The 18,382-nt window shown below is 52.5% G+C and overlaps 9 protein-coding genes across 9 annotated transcripts; 7 read left to right on the top strand and 2 right to left on the bottom strand.

Annotated features, from left to right (window-relative positions):
• Nucleotides 1-1,085: 1,085 nt before the first annotated feature.
• N7532_011563 (uncharacterized protein) lies at nucleotides 1,086-2,174 on the top strand (the record flags this gene model as incomplete). The annotated part of the gene is made up of 1 exon (XM_056624054.1): nucleotides 1,086-2,174. The coding sequence occupies one exon, from the start codon at nucleotides 1,086-1,088 to the stop codon at nucleotides 2,172-2,174; it is 1,089 nt and encodes a 362-aa protein (XP_056469042.1).
• A 1,666-nt stretch (nucleotides 2,175-3,840) lies between these two features.
• On the bottom strand, nucleotides 3,841-5,175 carry N7532_011562 (protein ERV29; the record flags this gene model as incomplete). Its single annotated transcript, XM_056624053.1, has 5 exons — nucleotides 3,841-3,913; nucleotides 3,965-4,029; nucleotides 4,099-4,592; nucleotides 4,750-4,862; nucleotides 5,009-5,175. The coding sequence occupies 5 exons, from the start codon at nucleotides 5,173-5,175 to the stop codon at nucleotides 3,841-3,843; spliced, it is 912 nt and encodes a 303-aa protein (XP_056469041.1).
• Nucleotides 5,176-5,742: 567 nt separating this feature from the next.
• Nucleotides 5,743-6,861, bottom strand: N7532_011561 (uncharacterized protein; the record flags this gene model as incomplete). Its single annotated transcript, XM_056624052.1, has 1 exon — nucleotides 5,743-6,861. One exon carries the CDS (start codon nucleotides 6,859-6,861, stop codon nucleotides 5,743-5,745), a length of 1,119 nt encoding a protein of 372 aa, XP_056469040.1.
• Nucleotides 6,862-8,343: 1,482 nt separating this feature from the next.
• Nucleotides 8,344-9,942, top strand: N7532_011560 (putative nucleoside hydrolase; the record flags this gene model as incomplete). Its single annotated transcript, XM_056624051.1, has 7 exons — nucleotides 8,344-8,376; nucleotides 8,444-8,547; nucleotides 8,605-8,774; nucleotides 8,840-8,874; nucleotides 8,945-9,130; nucleotides 9,159-9,365; nucleotides 9,457-9,942. 7 exons carry the CDS (start codon nucleotides 8,344-8,346, stop codon nucleotides 9,940-9,942), a joined length of 1,221 nt encoding a protein of 406 aa, XP_056469039.1.
• Nucleotides 9,943-11,274: 1,332 nt separating this feature from the next.
• N7532_011559 (uncharacterized protein) lies at nucleotides 11,275-11,758 on the top strand (the record flags this gene model as incomplete). Its single annotated transcript, XM_056624050.1, has 2 exons — nucleotides 11,275-11,645; nucleotides 11,704-11,758. 2 exons carry the CDS (start codon nucleotides 11,275-11,277, stop codon nucleotides 11,756-11,758), a joined length of 426 nt encoding a protein of 141 aa, XP_056469038.1.
• Nucleotides 11,759-12,666: 908 nt separating this feature from the next.
• N7532_011558 (uncharacterized protein) lies at nucleotides 12,667-13,829 on the top strand (the record flags this gene model as incomplete). The annotated part of the gene is made up of 2 exons (XM_056624049.1): nucleotides 12,667-13,233; nucleotides 13,290-13,829. The coding sequence occupies 2 exons, from the start codon at nucleotides 12,667-12,669 to the stop codon at nucleotides 13,827-13,829; spliced, it is 1,107 nt and encodes a 368-aa protein (XP_056469037.1).
• Nucleotides 13,830-14,411: 582 nt separating this feature from the next.
• N7532_011557 (uncharacterized protein) lies at nucleotides 14,412-16,425 on the top strand (the record flags this gene model as incomplete). The annotated part of the gene is made up of 2 exons (XM_056624048.1): nucleotides 14,412-15,302; nucleotides 15,358-16,425. 2 exons carry the CDS (start codon nucleotides 14,412-14,414, stop codon nucleotides 16,423-16,425), a joined length of 1,959 nt encoding a protein of 652 aa, XP_056469036.1.
• A 266-nt stretch (nucleotides 16,426-16,691) lies between these two features.
• N7532_011556 (uncharacterized protein) lies at nucleotides 16,692-17,738 on the top strand (the record flags this gene model as incomplete). The annotated part of the gene is made up of 2 exons (XM_056624047.1): nucleotides 16,692-17,152; nucleotides 17,207-17,738. 2 exons carry the CDS (start codon nucleotides 16,692-16,694, stop codon nucleotides 17,736-17,738), a joined length of 993 nt encoding a protein of 330 aa, XP_056469035.1.
• A 4-nt stretch (nucleotides 17,739-17,742) lies between these two features.
• Nucleotides 17,743-18,178, top strand: N7532_011555 (uncharacterized protein; the record flags this gene model as incomplete). The annotated part of the gene is made up of 2 exons (XM_056624046.1): nucleotides 17,743-17,865; nucleotides 17,927-18,178. 2 exons carry the CDS (start codon nucleotides 17,743-17,745, stop codon nucleotides 18,176-18,178), a joined length of 375 nt encoding a protein of 124 aa, XP_056469034.1.
• Nucleotides 18,179-18,382: the final 204 nt, after the last annotated feature.

Below are 18,382 nucleotides of genomic sequence, written 5' to 3'. Positions count from 1 at the left end.
GCTGTTGACCGCACGGGGATCACCAACGCATACTTGGGCATGAGCCTGGGTGGCCGCATATCTACGAATCTCGCAGTGGCGGGGTTGACTGTGGTTAAACCTGTCCTCGGGCCCATCACTGCCTAGAGCGCTCTTGCGTTGGAGCGGGGCAAGAGGATTTCTGCCATCTAAGTAATAATACCACTCAAAGAATATCTTGCATCATCTACTTGTTACTTGTAATCTCCAGTCTTGGCACGACCTTTTAAAGATTTCCCAAGGCCCGCTTCCGGCTGGCGTTCCGCAGGCACCCACGGAAAATAGTACAGGATGTACATGTTACGAACCTTAGGAACCCAACCAGCAAGGCTGAGCAGTTGCGGTGACGGAAATGTAGGGGTCGCGATCCGGAGCCCCCTCTCTCCGCGTACAGCCCTGTTGCCCGATCGCATCGTACAGTAGCGCGCCAGGGGACTTGGCGTTCTATTGTTGTTGGGATGCGGTCAGCGCGGAGGTATGCAGGACGCGGGACAAATCCAGAATATGAGGAATCCAAAAGGACCAGGCGAAAGTCAAAGTGAAAGATCAGAGACATCGATTTTCTAGTTACGATTCAGTTAAAAAGGGCTGCCAGAAGCGACCGCGTCGAGTGGTAATCTGGTATCTCAGGCCGGGCTTATTCTTAGTCAGGCAGGTCCCTGGGAGTCCAAGACTTAGGCAGAAGGACCCGTCCCTGCCGCTGTGACACTCGCCGCCCCATTTCCCCCTCAACTCCTGACCCCCGTTTCATCCGTTCTCTCCCTCACTCTCTCCCCTCTCTCACCTTCTCTCCCTCCGCTGGCCGTTGGGAATTGCACTCGTCGAGCAATCCTCCCGCTATTCCTACCCCTGATCCGCGCCGCTCCACACCAGCCCTTCATGTGGACTCTATTATCACGGAACACAAAACCAATACCGGTTCAGATCGAACAGTTCTCCCGGGCATACTGCCAGTTCTGAGCGCGTGTCTGAACACTTCTGGATATCAGGGAAAGAATTCATAAAAGGTCAAAAAAAAAAAAAGAAAGAAAGAAAGAAAGCAGGGTCTCCCCTCCCCCGCGCCAGCCATGTGGCTATACCGGGGTGCGCAGTCGGCTGTCTTCTACTACGCCACCTGCACCCCTTGTGCGGAGAGTTTTGACCGGCGCAAACGAAAGAAGGATGCGGTACGGACACAGCGTCTCCGGGAAAAATGCGACCTCGAGATTGTCACCGACCAACCCCGACCCTTCCCCCAACCGACTGCATTCAGCACCAATGAAGGCTGGAACCAGGAAATCGCCTTGGGTCCCGGACCTCCAGCCCGGCGAGGCGGACACCGCAATATGCCTCGAACGGATAGTTGGAATACGGATCAGAGTTCGCAATTGAAGAAGGACAAGAGTGGCGGCTTGATACACCCCATCGCCGAACGGTGGAAGCGATACCAGCGCGAGGACGAGCCACTCTGGGGCCAGGAAGTACGCGGGTCGTCAATTGGCTTCTCCGGACGTGGTCGCGCCGACCAAGAAGAACCCTCGAAGTATTACATCGCCCGCGCACCCCCTATCAACGATCTTCACCCGCCGATCGTAAGTGGGCCAATCAGCCGCGCCGACACCCGCTGGATGCTTCAACCGCCGCCCAGCGCAAAAGTAATGGCCGGAAAGGAACGCTTCGACACTTCCCCGCGCGACAGTATGGGTGGATTCACCCGTGATCGTACTTCCCGTATGTCTCGCCATGGCGCCATCACTGAAGAGCGTCGCTCCGGCGATGGCATCATCGACGAGGTGGTTGAACAGCAGTTGCCGCGTCAACCATCACAATCCCTGGTGCGCGGACTCTCCGAGAGCACCAGCCGCGAGAACCTCGATAACCCCCCTTATTCTCGATCAAATTCCATGTCCTCCTTGGCCAACTCGGATGACCAGTCCTTCAGTGCGTCGTGGAAGCACCCAGATACGCCTGCGACTCGCCCGGTCTCCAAATCCACCGAAGACAGCGGGAAGGCGTATACCCGCCCTCAAATTTCCAAAACCCTCTCCATGATGCAGCGAGGGGACAAACAAAAGTTCCACTGTTTGCAGGTTGAAATCAACGACGATTCCCGCGACGAATTTGGACTTGGCCAATTAGAACGCATTCACCCGTGGCGCTGGAGCATGGATATCTAACGGCCTGCACCTCCTATCCTCCCTCTCTATAACCAACTTATTACCTCGACACCTTTTTTTTGCGCCTTATTATTCCTTCTTGACCTTCTTCCTGACACCGAGTTTATTCCATGGGCTTCCAGGCGTTTTGAGCAAAAAGAGCAGCAAGCGTTCTTGTTCTTCACCATTTTCTTCTTTTCATTCTCGCCTACAACACCGCCCACATCAACGCGACATTCTTCCAACTTGGGAAAGAGAGGCATGGCTGGTCCAAGCCCCCAAGCGATCAATGAACAAAAGTGCCAATCAGCTTCAACGCGAACGGACCGCGCGGGCTACGTTCAAGCGACAATGCTATACTCACCTACATCATTCCTTGCCACTTCACCTCCTTTTCCTTTCCCTGTTATTTGCCACTTGAATTTTGGTTTCTTAAGCATCCTCAGGTCATTATTAGACCCTTTTGCTGATTCAGTTCCTCTTTTGTCCTTCTCAACACCCTCCTTGACTATCCTTATACACCTTTCTCTTCTTGTACCATAATACCTCCACTGTTCCGGTTACATACATAGCGCATACATAGCATGATGAATTATTGGATTTTGGAACTCCTTTTGTTTCTGTCGGTGTATCTCTATGAGTGTCATAGTTCATTGTAGAACATATATCAATTCCCATTGACTACACAATCTTGGAAACCGGCTGCTCGGATCAGTGTTCATGTGTTTAGATCAAATGCACGACAGATCTCCACCATGTAATGTATGGATAAATCTTGACTATCAATGTGATGTACCACACGGTGCGCTACCACGTGTCGGTGCTTCAGCATGTGACCAAAGACATAACACTGCAATGTGTGAATCACATTTGCAGCCAAATGATGCGCAACGATCTGACCCACACATTGTACAAACATTACATCACTCCAATACAGGGTCCTGCGCGAATTTGAGAATCTCGAGACTCCGAGTCAGTCGTGGTACCCCACAAAATTCAACTCCAGATCTACCACGTAAATCTTTGTTGATCCGAGCACTGACAGCAACCGACCATGGCTCAGACCATATTTGGCATAACCGAGCTTCAAACCTTATGAAAACACGTGAAAACACCTGGACCTAGGCATTTGATCTACAAGAAATCTCTTGTCAAACCCAAACTCGATCAAAGTCGATCTACTCATGACTTCAATGCAACTTGTCATTCGTGATATATAAAAAAAAAAAATAGAGAAAACCCTTTTGAAATCATCGCATGCACAAGACATGTCTTTGTGCGATCGGAAAAAGAACTTGGAAAAAAAGGAAACCAAAATGGCCGGGAAACAGGATTCGAGAATCCTTCATGGCATGTATAGAGAGCTGGGGCGATGGCCGGGGAAAGAAACGAGAAGACAATTTAGAGGCGAGGGCACAAGACGAGCGTGCGCTTGAAGAAGAAAGGTTGATCTTGATGGTTCTTTGCGTACCTAATTCGGAAACAGGAAATGAACTGAAATTTGCCGTATTCTTACCCCCGTAGGAGAATAAATCTGGCGAAAAGGCGGAGATGTATTTTGCGAGGGAAGATTCGAACCGGCGGCTTTGCCCCAGATGTCCACCCTTTCCATTTCCTGTCTGCTGTGCAGTTGACTGCGAGAACCACTGGCAATAAAGAGAAGCGGGCCATCTTGCTCTACTCGACTCTAGTAGACCTTCTTCTTCTCGTCCATGCTCAGTTGACCGGGGCCCATGTTGACCAGGAGAAGCAGCCCACCACTGAAACAAAGTTAGTAAACCTTCAAATGAATGGAAAGTGGGTGCACGTACACAATTGACAGAATCTGGAAGAAGTCGTACTTGGCAAAGTCCTTGTGCGGGTGGTGAGGGTGGAGCTAGTTGCAATAGTCAGTCAAATGAACAAAAGAAATGAAACGGGAATTCAATAGTGGCGCAGATCTTACCGTCCAGAAGTTGTTGACCAGCACATTGAACACGCTCAGCAGAACCACCAGGATAATAGCACTCCACTTGGCCTTGAAGCCAACGATGACCATAACACACGCGACCAGACCGAAGCCGCTGACCAGGAAACGCCAGAAGTTCCACTCGCCAGCAAAGACGAATCCCACGAACAGGAAGATCAGCAGAACACGTCCAGCGAGCTGCACGTACATTTTGCGGTCCTTCTCGTCAAGCTGGGGCAGACCAGCGGGGACGAACTTCTTGCGAACCCAGGAGTCGGACAGCACCATGAGGAGGCCACCAACGACACTCAGGTTGCGGAGGAAGAAGTTCAAATCGAAAATAAGACCGTATCCAAGACCCTGAGTGATAACCACTCCCAATAACCCAGCCACAGCATATTCGGTGTGCTTGCGGGCAATCACTAGGGTCGAACAGATGGACATGGCGATCACATTGGCAATCAGGAAAAGGTGCGTAATACCCCACGGAACTAGATTGAGAGAAACCGAATTAGCCAAAGCTTTGTTTATCTGGCTCGTAGAAGCCACTGGGGTTGTTGGCTGAGCTCCCTCCTGCCTCGGCTGCCAGTGCGGAAGCGGGTGCGGGCAGAGTGGGAGCTAGGGTCAAGGTGTGCAAGGGCATCGTACTATTCCGGAAATCACGAAGGTAGAGAAGCTGGTCGCCCCATTGTGTGAGAATGCGCAATGAGTCCTCGATAAAGGTTACCACAATAAGGAAACGTCCGATCGCGGGCAAGTACCTGTGTCGCCAAAAAGAACACCGTGTCAGTGCATGCCTGAAGATCCCTTGTTTTGGGGTTGGGGTCGGGAAAGTCCATCAGTGGGCGTGTAGCAGGAGCAGCCGGCGCCGCCACAAGCTGGATTGGAGGATCGGAATTGCACGTACGGCTTCACGGGGTCGGCCATGGTGTCGAGCCAGTCTTCGATCTTGCTGGTCTGCTCGCGGATCGCATCCAGCGGGCTGGGGTCGCTGGCGGCATCTGCGCTGCCGGGACCGCCGAACGGGTTCTGGTGGCCGAGGTTGTAGCCCGCGGTGCCACGGATCTGGGCCATGGCTGACGAGGGAGAAGGACGGGTGGAAATTTGTGAGAAGACGATAGTGGAGGAGTTCGAGGTTGGAGGGAAGGAGGATGTAAATACCGGGTGGAGCCGTATACAAAGCGGCCTCTTCAGGCCACGCTGCCCGGAACTTGGCGCTAGTCCGCTTCGGGTATGGTGACGATAGAGGTGTTCACCCTGGAACGGACGGCGACGCAGGTATTTATAGTTGCTAGAGCACTCAATTTTGAGTGCATGGATGAATTGGAATTTTTACAAGGCAAGGAGTTGATAGTAGATTTGTTTGGATTCGATGTTTCCATTGGAAGAACAGAAAAAAAGTACATGTTGAGCTACAAACAAAGGCCCAATGGTTTTGTTTCTCGCGTCCCCTCTGAATGGGGCTCGCATTTTGCGCGCGTTGTCTCTTCTCCCTGCAAAAGAGAGAAGGATGCTGGTATTATGGGGACACTCCCGAAACGCCAAAGCCAAATCAAGAGGGAAATAATACATACAGGTCAAGGGGAAGAAAGAATTGGCACGTGGACGGGGTGCGGGGTGGATGGGGTAAGAAAAAGGAAATCAAGCAGCCCAGTCCGAGTCCAGCGGGTGGCCCTTGACGGTGGAATCCAAAATCCCCTGGATGTGAGTCTGCTTGATGGTGACACGAGGCTCAACGGGGGCGGGGGCGGCAGGGGCGGGCTTGGACTCGGAGGCGCTGGCTTCACTGACGCTCTCCTCCGCCTTGCCAGCCTTCTTGTTGGCACCTTTCTTGTTGTGCTTACCAACCTGGGTCCAGGCGCCCTCTTCCTTGGCCAGGCGCTCTTGCTCCTGCTCGGAAGGAAGGTCCTGGGTCCAGCTGTTGGAAGCCGGGGTGGCCTCAAAGGTGTCGAGGAGCTGCACCGGGGCGGGACGGGGAGCTGGGGAGGAAGTAGGCTTGGAGGCCCCGTTGGTGGCCTGCTTCCAGGCGTTGGTGGGCGCAGCGGGCACCTTAGACTCGGCCGCCTCACGGGCCTGCTGAGCGCCCTTGCGCTGCTTGGCCTCCATCTGCACACGGAGCTTCTCATCCTCGCGGGCCTGCAGCTTCTCAGCCTCCCGCTTCTGGCGGTGCTGGCGCTGCTTCTTAGTCTCCGCGGGCTTGAAGGGCTGGGGCTTCTCCTTCTTGGGCTCGGGCTCGACGTTGCCAGTGACACGGAGGACCGATGCGCCTGGGGCGGGGGCCTCCAGCATGTCGGAGACGTATCCGGCGGAGGGCACGGTGGCATTGACCTGGGGAGAGACAGCCGGGGACAGATCGTCGTCGGCTTCGGCGCCGGTGGTGGAAGAGGCGTGAGAACCGCCCTCGAGCTTGTTGGCCTTCTTCGCCTTCTTCTTCTGGCTCTTGCTGGTGGGGGCGGCAGCCTGGGAGGTGCCGTTCTTCATGGCAGCCAGGCGGCGAGCCATTTCCTTCCGGTCGATATCCTCATCGGGCTTCTCATCCTCGGTGGTCGGAGGAGAAACGACAGTCTTGACTTCGGTCTTCTTCACGGAAGCGGCCTCGGGGGCCTTTGTCTTGCGCTTGGGCTTCTTGGGAGCGGGCTGGGCCTTTTCGACGGTGGACTGCACGACGGGTTTGACTTTCGGGGCGGAGCCGTTGGTGTAATACCATCCGAGACCACCTGCCACGACCAGCAGGATGGCCCAGCTCAGATAGGGGTTCATTGTCAAGGGAACTATGCAGGATTCGGGTTAGATCTTGCCACAATCTGTTGTTGCTTCTCCATTCATCGGTTTTCTCCAGGTGAGACGTACTGTTGAAGGGTGTGGCTTTTGAAGGCAAAGCGAACCAAAAAAAGTTGAAGAGTTAGGATCGATCCGTCCAAGGATCAGCAGGTTCAGGGGTAGGACAGCTGTGCACGCGCACAATCAAGTCGGCACGCGCAACTGTGAGACGAATTGGTCGTACACAAAGACGGAGGTCGAAGAGATGTTCGGGAGGGGGGATGAGGTTTAGAGGGATAAACCACGCATCGATGGTGTCGGGAAGGTTGTGGACGGAGTCGGGTCTGTCCAAAGTGACCTCAATTCGTTTTCCTCAGGGTGAGGGTGAGTGAGCCAACGCAAATGCTGAGAGCACAACCACGATGTGGTGATGGGATGATGCGTCGTCGACGGGTTGTCCGGGGTGGGCGCAATGGGGGGCGCTCGGACGTTGAAGTCAAAGAGACGACGCAGAGTAGGATGCTCAACAGGAAGTTGGCATGGGCGAAGCCGCACGTAAACGAAGGAAAGAAAGAAGCACTCGCGCAAAGGAAAGTCGAGACAGGAGAAGAGGAGAAAAGGACACCTGGGAATCTCCGGTACGATACGGGGTGTAATACCATGACCGGTACACGGGCAAACCATCCAGTGCACCACATTACACCAACATCCGACCCTGCTTTCCTGGGAGGGGCCTTGAGAGATGCAGTCGACCTGACTCGGTTTATACATGCATCCGATTCAATTGTTTGATTCGTTTTCCCTATCACTGGATAATCCACCCCCGGTTGCTATGACCGACATGCCTTCGCCCTCCGACCGAACTATCGAATCTCGCGGTAACGAGAATACAGGGCCAGACTCCTGGGGCTCGTAAGTGGAGAGAGCTACAAATGGGGGGTGCGCGAACAGGCCACGTCTCCTCCACCCTGTCTCATTTCCCTCGTCCACCATCTTTAGCGTGTGACTGGTAGCAAGGACATCCGCAGCCAGCCTCTTGGGAGGTGGTTCTCGAACACTCGCGTCGATCCGGCCTGCTGGGCGCGATCTGGGCACTCCTTGCAGCCGCCCTCACGCCCGCCACGAGGAACCGGAAGCGAAAGCCGGGCCAGTCGCCAGAATGCCGGCCGATCGTCGTGGTAGACCTTGCGTCAATGTACAGTACAGTACAGGAGTATGAGTAGACATCGAATCCAATGAGAATAGATATCCCAGGTGTAATTCAAGGTAGTTCACATGCCATATCAAATATCATTTACTCTACAGTCGATCCCCATGCACGATGGGTCAATCGCTGTGAATTTGACCAGTAGACAGCGCAGACTCCAAAAATGCTGACTGAGGCGGGCGAGATGGCGGGGCCAAGCCGCCGAGGCTATCATGATCCTTCCCATCCAAGTTGCAAAGCTCCAACTTACATCATATCCACCTTCAACGTTCAACATGGCCAGAAGAATCATTATCGATACCGATCCAGTAGACAACCCCTCTTTTTTTTAATATATAGGTATATCTTTTAAAGAAAGAAACTTACAAAAATCAGGGTATCGATGACATCCTCGCGCTGCTGCTGGCTCTGTCCGCCAAGCCAGAAGAAGTTGAATTGCTGCTGATTTCGTTGACTTTTGGCAACATCGAAGTGCAAAAGTGAGCATCCGCCGATGTCGTCTACCAGAGACGTACCGTATTGACCGTCATCGCCAGCTGTCTTCGCAATGTCGTCTCTATGTTCCACATCCTCGAGCGCGAGACGCAGTGGCGCCGCGAGAACGGACGCTCCGAGGGCTTCGGCACGATGCGCGCATTCCGCCCTGTCGTGGCCGTCGGCGCGCAAGATCCTCTGGAGGACCAGAAGATGCTCGCTGACTACTTCCGTGAGTGCTTGGACCATGACCCCGCTATATCCACGAAGTACTTTTTGACTGACATTACCCCGCAGATGGCACCGACGGACTCGGAGGCATCCATGCTAGCGTATGTCCATATATTCCTCAGACCGCGCATCTTCCGCGGAGGAATGATTCCAGCTGATAAGAATGCATAGCACCCACATCTGGCCCCCAGCCAAGCTTGGGAGCATCTGTTTGACCCGGCAACAGATCCCAATGGCATTCAATCCGTTCGCACGGGTGGTGACCTGGGAGATCATTCGTTCATCCCGTCCAAGCTGCCGGCGTACAAGGAGATCCTCCGTGCGCTACGAGAGAATGAGCCAGACTCTGTGACCCTGGTGGCTGTTGGGCCTCTGACGAATCTAGCTCTGGCGGCCGCAGAGGATCCCGGAGACTTTCCTCCGCGTGAAGGAGGTCGTCGTCATGGGCGGTGCTGTCAATGAACCCGGTAACGTTAGTCACATTCGCAAACACCCCGCAGACCCATATCCAAATCTTAACCAAGTTGAAAACTTGCAGGTTACGCCGGTGGGAGAATTCAACGCCTACGCAGATGCTTTCGCCGCTGCCCGGGTCTTTGCTCTGACATCGCCTAACCCGAACTCAACCTTACCCCCCCTCCACCACTTCCCAACTGCCCCCGTACCCAGCTAAAATGAGCAAGCAATTGACTTTGCGCCTTTTCCCGCTCGATATTACCCTGCGCCACAACATCTCCCGGGGCCAGTTCCGCAAGGCCGTCACCCCACTTCTCGAGAAGGGCTCCCCTCTCGCAGAATGGGTCAATGCTTTTATGGGTCATACCTTCCGCACCCTGGAACGTCTGCACCCAGGCCATGTTGGTGACGATGCCCAACTGAGCTTGCACGATCCTGTCTGCGTTTGGTATGCATTGACATCCGAGGATCCTCATTGGGCCCCGGCGCCCAACTCGCCCGAGGATATCCGGATCGAGACCACTGGCCAGTGGACTCGCGGTATGTGCGTCGTCGACCATCGTAACCGCCACCGGATTGAAGGCGACGAGGAGAGCTCCAGCGACCATGGCCTGTGGCTGAGTGCCCGAGCTGGCAACCGTATCTATCGGATGGATAAGTCGCCAGCTGAGTCTAACTTTGGCCAGGTCATCATCGATAAGCTATTTGGTTAGACCTGAGTGTTATAGAATAGACGATATAAATGCCATTAAATAAATAGAATTGAATATCGTGAGGGAAGTAGCAATTTTTGACTATGACAGGGCCCAAAGCAGGTTACGGCCCGAGGAGATGCCGAGATCATCCCATGCTGCCGACTGTCTCCGTCTCTGTCTCGCTGTTCAAATGTAGTACATGTAAATCCACAATCGGTTATCTACATAAAGGGATTCTCAGCATGAGGGTCTTATTTTGGGATAGTTCTCGTGCCAACTATCTGTGCATTGGTTTTAGATTGCCAGAGTGTTGCGGGTGAGGCGATTGGCTTCGTATATCTCGAAAGGGCTGTGAAGCTATTTGTGTCTGGGGACAAATAGGGGTGAATTCACATCTTTCCCCCACTTAATACGATATCACTACTACCATAGGTGGGGAAGTCGACTTTGAAGTATTGGTGGGTACGGCTCGACTCTGGAATCATTCCTCAATACTGACTTTACCTCCAGGGTTGGTGCCCTTTCAGATTGCACATCATGCTATTGGCGGTAAAATATCTCAACTGCCACTTTACAGTATTTTTCTGAAACATAGACCATGAATAATGCAACATCCTACGTGAATTGATGTAATCATGATGAGCCAAGAGTGCCAGGGGAAGCTCAAGCGGCCCCAGAATCGCGCCGTGGGCTCCATCTGGCCAGCGCTCCTGTCATATGGTATGGGGTCCATTTCAGCCAGGCGCGTCGCTAAGCATAGTGTGGAATCTAGCCAAGGATATCTTTGAGCTCTTGCGAGTGACTTGATTGGTCCGTCATAGAGTTATCTACGCGGCTTGGAATGTAGACGCGGGACCGCGTTGACCTAACAGGTCACGTCTACAATCATTTCTTCATAATATTCACGCGAGCTCGGGTGTATAAATGGCTGCATATTGTCCAGTTCATTTCATATTCGCTCAACTTTCCATCATATACTTTTCCAGCCTCTGAAAAATGAATGGTTAAGCTGATGCGTCGCGGTTTGGGACTCGCCGCCTCGGACTGGAATGTGGAATGCCGTACCCTAGGGATCGGCCTCGCCGCCTACTATACAGCAAACTTGATTGTAACACTACACAATCCAGGAGGCTTTTTTTAGTTGGTCGACGAATTGAAGACCAGCCACCCACAGGCTTTTCATCGCAGGGGTGGATTATATAAAAGCGATGACCCCAGGGGGTGAACTCATCGATCAATCCACACCTCTATCATCCACATTACCAACCGATCTTCTACCAAGCTTTGGCCCCAGTGTCAATCCCCCTTGCCAATCGAGATCTACCTTGTCTTTATTCCTACCCGTTCACCATGCAAATCACCAACCTCCTCGGCCTCTGCCTTCTGGCCATGACTGCCAGCGCGGCTGCCATGCCCCGATTCGCCGGCCCTTACCACGGCGAACGCATCTCGGTGCATGTGCCTACCAATGCCACTACTCCCCACAATGCCACGACCACCGGAATCAGGGGAAAGGCGCCACTGTCGACCGGTCTGTCGAAGGCGAAGAACGGAACTGGCCGTAACCAGCCGGCGCATGCTTCGCACAGCCCACAAAAGGCCGATATCCCGTTGAACTCGAACATCCCGAACCACATCAAGCACATCAATCACTGCCATGAACTGTGCTCGTTGGAGTCGCAGACTTGCACGATTGCCATGCCCGATGAGGATGAGTACTGGTAAGTTTGACGATCAATTTGAGCTGAGTGAGAGAGCAGTAACTAATTTGTGGCACAGCTCCAAAACGTATAAGCAGTGCATTGCTAAGTGCCATCCGTCGGACTTCGAGTGAGGACGATATAAAATGATCAATATTCTTGTGAAAAGCGAAAAGTGATTGCAAAAATTGTGCTGGATCTGGCTATGTGTATCATGTGTGGGTCGTTCTAGCTTTAGTGATATAGTCCTCGGAATTGTAACTTGCCGAACCTCAATACAACGAATGTGAATTTTTGGACCACGTGCCATTGGAGTTATCGAGAAAAATGAATAAATCACAAAAAGAGATAAATAGACCAAATCGGGCGATGTGCGGTACACAATGGGAAGGAGGGGCCAGTGGCCCGACACAAGTTGGATAAGGTTGCGCAGGCGATCGACATCTGCAACCCTGAAGTGGTAGTGCCGGGAGTGACCAGGTCGATGGCCGATGATGCCACCGGGAAGAAACCGGGGCCCTGCTGCCCCACGGTGGACATGTGATGCCCCCGGAATTGACTGGAAATTGAGAAGCCAACAGCGATGGGACGTGCAGCGAGGGGCACACTTGTCCACTTGCCCGCTCCAAACGAGGGGGCAGGCCGGCGAGTCCAGGGCGCACGTGCTGGGCTGCCCTGGAGGTGACTGCGATGGTCTGTCGACAGTGAGGTATCTTCACGTAAAGAAGAGTATGGGGGAGTACTTGGGAGAGCAACCTGGAAGGAGAATGGCCCTGATAAGCTCAGCGATCCACCAGCCAGCCAGCAAATGCCCGTTGCTCCCTGCGGCACGCCCCCCGCCACCCCGCCAATGAGCAGCCGCGATTGCGGCTCGTGGGCAGCGCAGCACGCGACACTTTGCGATGTGAAGGTCCCAAGCCCGCATACATACAAGGGGCAGACGCCGCCCTGGCACTGTCTCTTCAACTTCTGTGCAAATTTTACTCCCCTGCCCTTGCGGAATATGACTATGTCTCGCTCGCGATTCCCTCCCACGCCCGCTATGTCCGGCGAATTCATCATCAAAGACCAGCCCATCGACGGCACCGATGTCTTCGCGCTTCCTCCCGCGGCTCTAAGTCCCGCCAAGGATGACTCGGCCAGTCGACGCTCCTCTCGCTCGGATCCTACTTATGTGCCTGCTTCGCCAACGTCGCCCGATCTGGTTGCTCGAGGCCGCAATAATACTATCACTAATACTTCCCGAACGGGAACGGCCACCAAGCGGCCACTGGAGGATTTTGATCTACCGCCGCCTCCCACTAGGACACGCAAAATCATCCAGATGAAACCCAAGTCTCCGGCAACCTCAGCCAAGTCCCCCGCGAAGCCGAAGGAGAACGGCAAACCCTCCAGTCAGCCGTCCGAGCCGGCTGCCAATGGCGCCTCGGCATCCAAGAAGAAACAGCCGAGTGCCACAAGTGCCGCCGGCCGCAAGATTGCTCGCAAGACCGCCCACAGCCTGATCGAGAGGCGCCGTCGTTCCAAGATGAATGAGGAATTCGGTACATTGAAGGATATGATTCCAGCCTGTCGAGGACAAGAGATGCACAAGCTGGCCATTCTTCAGGTATGTTGCCTAAGAACCTCTTTATATGAATGGCATTCACTAACAGTGCTCTACAGGCTAGCATTGACTATGTCAACTACTTGGAGCAAATCATCCAGGATCTGAAGACTGACGGCAAGACTCACACCGCTGCTCCACCTTCTCCGACATCCCCAGAGTTCATCGTCGATGGAGGTGGAGATACGGTTCACGAGTCAACCCCGCGCCCGCCATCTTCCACATACTCCTATTCGGCCTCCGCATCGCCTGAAATCTTACCACCCAGTGGTCAAATTTCGGATGTCTCGCCTTCTTTCTCCCCTCGCACTCGCCTCCCCTCTGTGCACACCATCCCTGATGTTCCCTCTATCCTCCCCAGCCCTGCCCTGGGTCCATCCTATGCGTCAATGGATAAGATCCAAGAGCTCCAGTGTATCGACCACGAGGCTTCGGCTGCCTTGATGATGCTGACTCGGGATCGCCGAGGTACTGCCGACTCCATCAACGAGCAATTTTCCACCAGCACTGCCTTTGGTTCTTCTTCTGAGGGAGCGCAAACATCGCATGATGCAAAGCGGAGAAAGGGTATGAGTGTACGCGACCTCCTTATCTCGTGATCTGAAAATTTGTTCTTTTTGGTTTCCCCTGTTGGATGGTGCTCCTGGTGTTTTAAGGGCGGCGGCGGCGGCTAATAATGAGCGTTCTGTGTTCGATTTTTGCAAAACTTTGGTGCTGTTTTTACCATGATCTGAGTTCCTCTTGCGCAAATTGTTGGTGTACTGTAATTGTTCAATATTTGATTGTCTCATGTACAGAATGACCCCACTGCAAATAATGTTCGCAATGCACAAAATGGAAAGCTTACCCTAGAGTTAAACTCATGCAAGTGCATTTCATTTATGGGACCCGAATACCCAATTCACAAAATGTGCTATGTAGAAGAACTTGAGCTTTCAAAAACACCATGTAGAGACTGTCGTCAGCGCGTATGAGGCAGTATACACTGGCACCAGCAGTTGTAGAGCTGGCCCCACTGATTCGCTTTGATTGGTGGAGCTTCGGGGTTTAGTCAAACGCCGAACGACCGAACCCAACTTGATGACTTCCACACCGACATCATTTCTTACAAGCAAACACTCTGGCTTAATTAAAGAAGATATTTTCGCATGCTATAAGCTGGCCTGTAAGTGCTGATGACGATGGAGAGTTTCCGTCGCTACAACGTGGAGCGATCATGTCTGCGCTGCCACGAGCGCAAAGTCCGATGCGACAAAGGCTCACCATGTAACAAATGTGTTCGTCTCGGCGAGGTCTGCGAATACCCAGGACCACGGAGAGTCAAGCGGCGGCCACCAAAGACAAAAGTCACTGATGTTGTGGCTCGTTTGGAACAGCTCGAACGATCGATTGCGACACTAGCTGGGAACTCGTCAGCAGTACAGACCCGACGACAGCAACCGCAGCAGCCGCTTCCCAGCGCTGGGCCTACATCGGTGCCAACTGCGGCTCAGCGGAATGATATCGGGACAGCATCAAGTCATCGTTCACCCCGGGAATCGCAGCCAAACCATGGATTTTTGGTGAAAGATGGTGCTTATATCGATGAGCCCTTTTTGTCCCGAGTATTGGAGAAAGAGCAAGAGCTGCAGTCTGCGATGGGGACACCGAGTACTGAGTCCGGGGGCTCAGGGAAGCCGTCCCCGCTCAAAGTGGACGGAATAATCACCAATCCGCTTTTGACCGAAGTGGATTTCAAGGCTCTCTGTCCAGATCGGTACCAGGCGACTCTGCTCTGGCAGACCTTCTTGAGCCGTGTTGAGCCGGTTATCAAAGTACTTCATATCCCCACAACGCAGCCCCGTATCTTTGCCGCGATAAATCGACCCGAAAGCGTTCGGCCGGACGTTCATTGCCTCCTTTTCGCTGTCTTCTTTGGTGCCACGACAGCCATGTTATCTGATGACCCTATGAATGAGCTTGTTCGTGCGGATCTGCGTCGATATCAACAGGGTATCGAGCTGAGTATTTATAACTCGTCCTTTCTGGACTCACCTACGCTATCTTCATTACAAGCAATGTCGATATACCTGGTAAGATGTGCATAATCTACATTGCTCTTCTTTGTGTCTGACATTTACCACTCAGACATGTCTGCGCTACAGCAACAGTGGCAGATCTGGATTTACATTGCGCGGTCTTACAATCCGCGCAGCGCAATCTATTGGCCTGCACCGCGACGGAGAAAACTTCAAACTATCACCTCTAGAATGCGAGATTCGTCGTCGCATTTGGTGGGTTCTGTACTCAACCGATGCCCGCATGGCCGAGGACCACGGTATTCTTGTGGCGGAACAAGAATACGGAAGCGACACCAACTTGCCTTCAAATATCGACGACCAAAATATAAGCGAAAAGACAACCCAGCCCGTCGAATCCAAGAAGCGATGGTCAGAGATGTCATTCATGCTGATTATCAACGAAATCAATCGAATGTGGGCTCCGATTTCCCGATCCACAGACAACTCACCCGATGGAGCTCAATCAACTCGATTACTGAATCAACTCAAAGATCGCCTGCACGAACGATTCATCCAACATGCCGATATGGACATCCCAATCCAACGACAAGGCGCAATGCTTGCCCAGGTACTTGTCGCCAAAGCCGAAGTGCACATGCGACAAAAAGTCCTCCAAATCCAAGGTGCGGCCTCCTCCACCGTTGATACAGATGCTACGGATGAGCTCCTCGCTATGGCCGTTCAGGCCTTGGATCTTGGTCTTGAGATGTATACCGACGAGTTACTCCGCGGATTCCGCTGGCTCACTTCAACCTACACCCAATTTCATCTTCTTACGTACATCCTTTGGCACCTTTGCGTGTACCCAGCCGGCCCGCACAATCAAGCAGCCTGGCACGGTGTCAATCGGCATTTCGACTTGGCAGAAAATGATCCCTCCTGGCCGGACCCGGGCCCAAAATGGCCGATGCTGAAACAGCTTCGGGCCAAGGCACTGAAAGTTCGACATGCGCATATTGCTGCTACGTCGAACGATCAAGCTGCGGATTATGAAAACAACATGCAGTTTGACGTGGGCGGTTTACCCAATGAGGCGCTTTTGAATATGGATAATTGGGATTTGAACTGGCTCGACTTTCCGGATTGGAATTATTTGGCACAGAGTATTGCTATCATGGGGCAAGATAGTCATTGATTGGCTTACACTGTATAATATTCGAGCGTGATGAAACCGACAACGACACGAATAAACAAATTCTGGGACTGAGAATGAGGCAGTATTGAACGCCTCCAAAAATGCTATTTTTGGAATCTTTGGAAAGCGGGCCGCTCCGCAGACTGAGCAAGTTAAAGTGGGGGCGATTCAGAGGAGGGGCAGACCCAACCTCCGCTCACCATCTCAAACAATAGCACAAAGGGATCGTCAGCCCAGGAAAATGCGGAATCTATGAATCATTTAACATGGTGGAAGTCCTCGGAACCGTCGCGGCAGCTATCCAAGTCGCCGAGCTGGGCGCCCGCCTCTCAGTGAAGCTATGCACCTTCGCGCATAAGTTCAAGAACGCCAACAAGGCGCTGCGGAGCCTATCCAATGACGTCGCACTCACATGTAGTGTGCTCCGTCAATTGAGTGAGAGTCTGGGCCAGGATGACCTGGTCTCACTCTACTCCCCCGACGCGTTCGCTACGGCTCAGGATGTGTTGGAAGAATGTGAGAAGGTCTTCAAGGATCTTGAAGGCGAAATCGAGCAGCACCAGCCGGATGCATCTCCGGCAAATTCCCGGATGGAAAGAGCGACTCGAAAAATTCGGTTCCTCATGAACGAACCCCGTCTGGATTCGGTTGCGGGTAACCTGGAGCGATTGAAGTCGACTATGCTTCTGATGCTCAATGTCATCATATACGCCGGGCAATTGCGAAGGTACGATGAAATCCTTTTGGCCTGATTGGAGAAATGTCTCTAAATATCGAACAGTCGGCGTGAGGTCAGCGAAGCCCAAGAGCAACGCGAGCTTTTGCAAATGCTGACCATGGAAAAAGTTGAGAGCGAAAGGAAATTCGAACAGTTGACAGCATCAATCCAGTTCATTAGTTTGAATGTACAGAGCAATCAGACAGGACCAGTCAGCGTGGTCCAAAATCACAACAGAGTCAACGATGAGCTTCAGCACTATTACGACATGGCGAAAGCTATCATCGGAAACATTGATAAGGCACAGCAGTTTCTGGATACGAGCCGATACCAGAGAGTCAAAGATGGATTTATCAAGCTGCATTTGGCTGAAGCAAGCCGGTTCAATCAGACATATGGAGCGAGAGCCTGGGAGCTTTTCTCTCAACTGGGAATTACTCAGGTGCGCGACAGCTATTATCCTAGCTTGTCTCTGCTTGAGATGAACACTAACGTGTATCGCACAAAAGCCAAAACTCAGATCGTCGCCAATGGGGACACTGGAGCCCCAGCATCCACATTATTTCAATCCGACCAATCCAAGAAAGAGAAGTAGGGCCATGAATGATGACAGGGTGCCCATTTCACCGCAACTTCCAGCGGTATTCGAGACAGCGCCCAGTGCATTCCCGCAAGGTCCTGCTCCGCACCAGACCTTTGGCGACTCAAGTGTGCCTGATGTGGTATGTTAAGGCTATCTTGAGCATCGCACGGCAGACATGGAATCTTACAATGAATTTTTAGAGCGCCTTCAATGACCTTAGTGCGTCGAATAACCCGGACATATTGGAAAGCTTTGATTTTGAAACTTTCCTCAACACCGACGGCGATGAAGCTGGATTTAACTTCGGTCTAAACTTGCCATTTGCCCCAGAGGAAGCTCCCAAAGTGGAAGACACATCACCCGAAAATCCGGACGTTTGGATCTTGAGGTGGACCACATTGGAGAAAACGGAGCTGCATCACTTAGATCCAATCGATGCGCCTGGATTATGAGAGCCTCGAAGCATCCTGTATCCCTGAAATTCTATATGTGAGAAGCACTTGCTTTTCAATCCGCATAACTTGAATTGAGAATCGGGGGAACAAATTTTTCCTAGATTTACTAAAAAATAACTGACAGCAATCAATAAATATATAGGAAACATTGAGGAATCAAGGTAGTGATTCAAAATTAGAGCCCGAAACAAATACGTATTA

This window comes from Penicillium argentinense (genome assembly GCF_028826775.1).
Source record: "Penicillium argentinense strain IBT 30761 chromosome Unknown utg000011l_segment0_segment0, whole genome shotgun sequence".
NCBI lineage: Eukaryota > Fungi > Ascomycota > Eurotiomycetes > Eurotiales > Aspergillaceae > Penicillium > Penicillium argentinense.
Note: the sequence above shows the minus strand (reverse complement) of the source record. Positions and strands in the feature narration are given on the sequence as shown.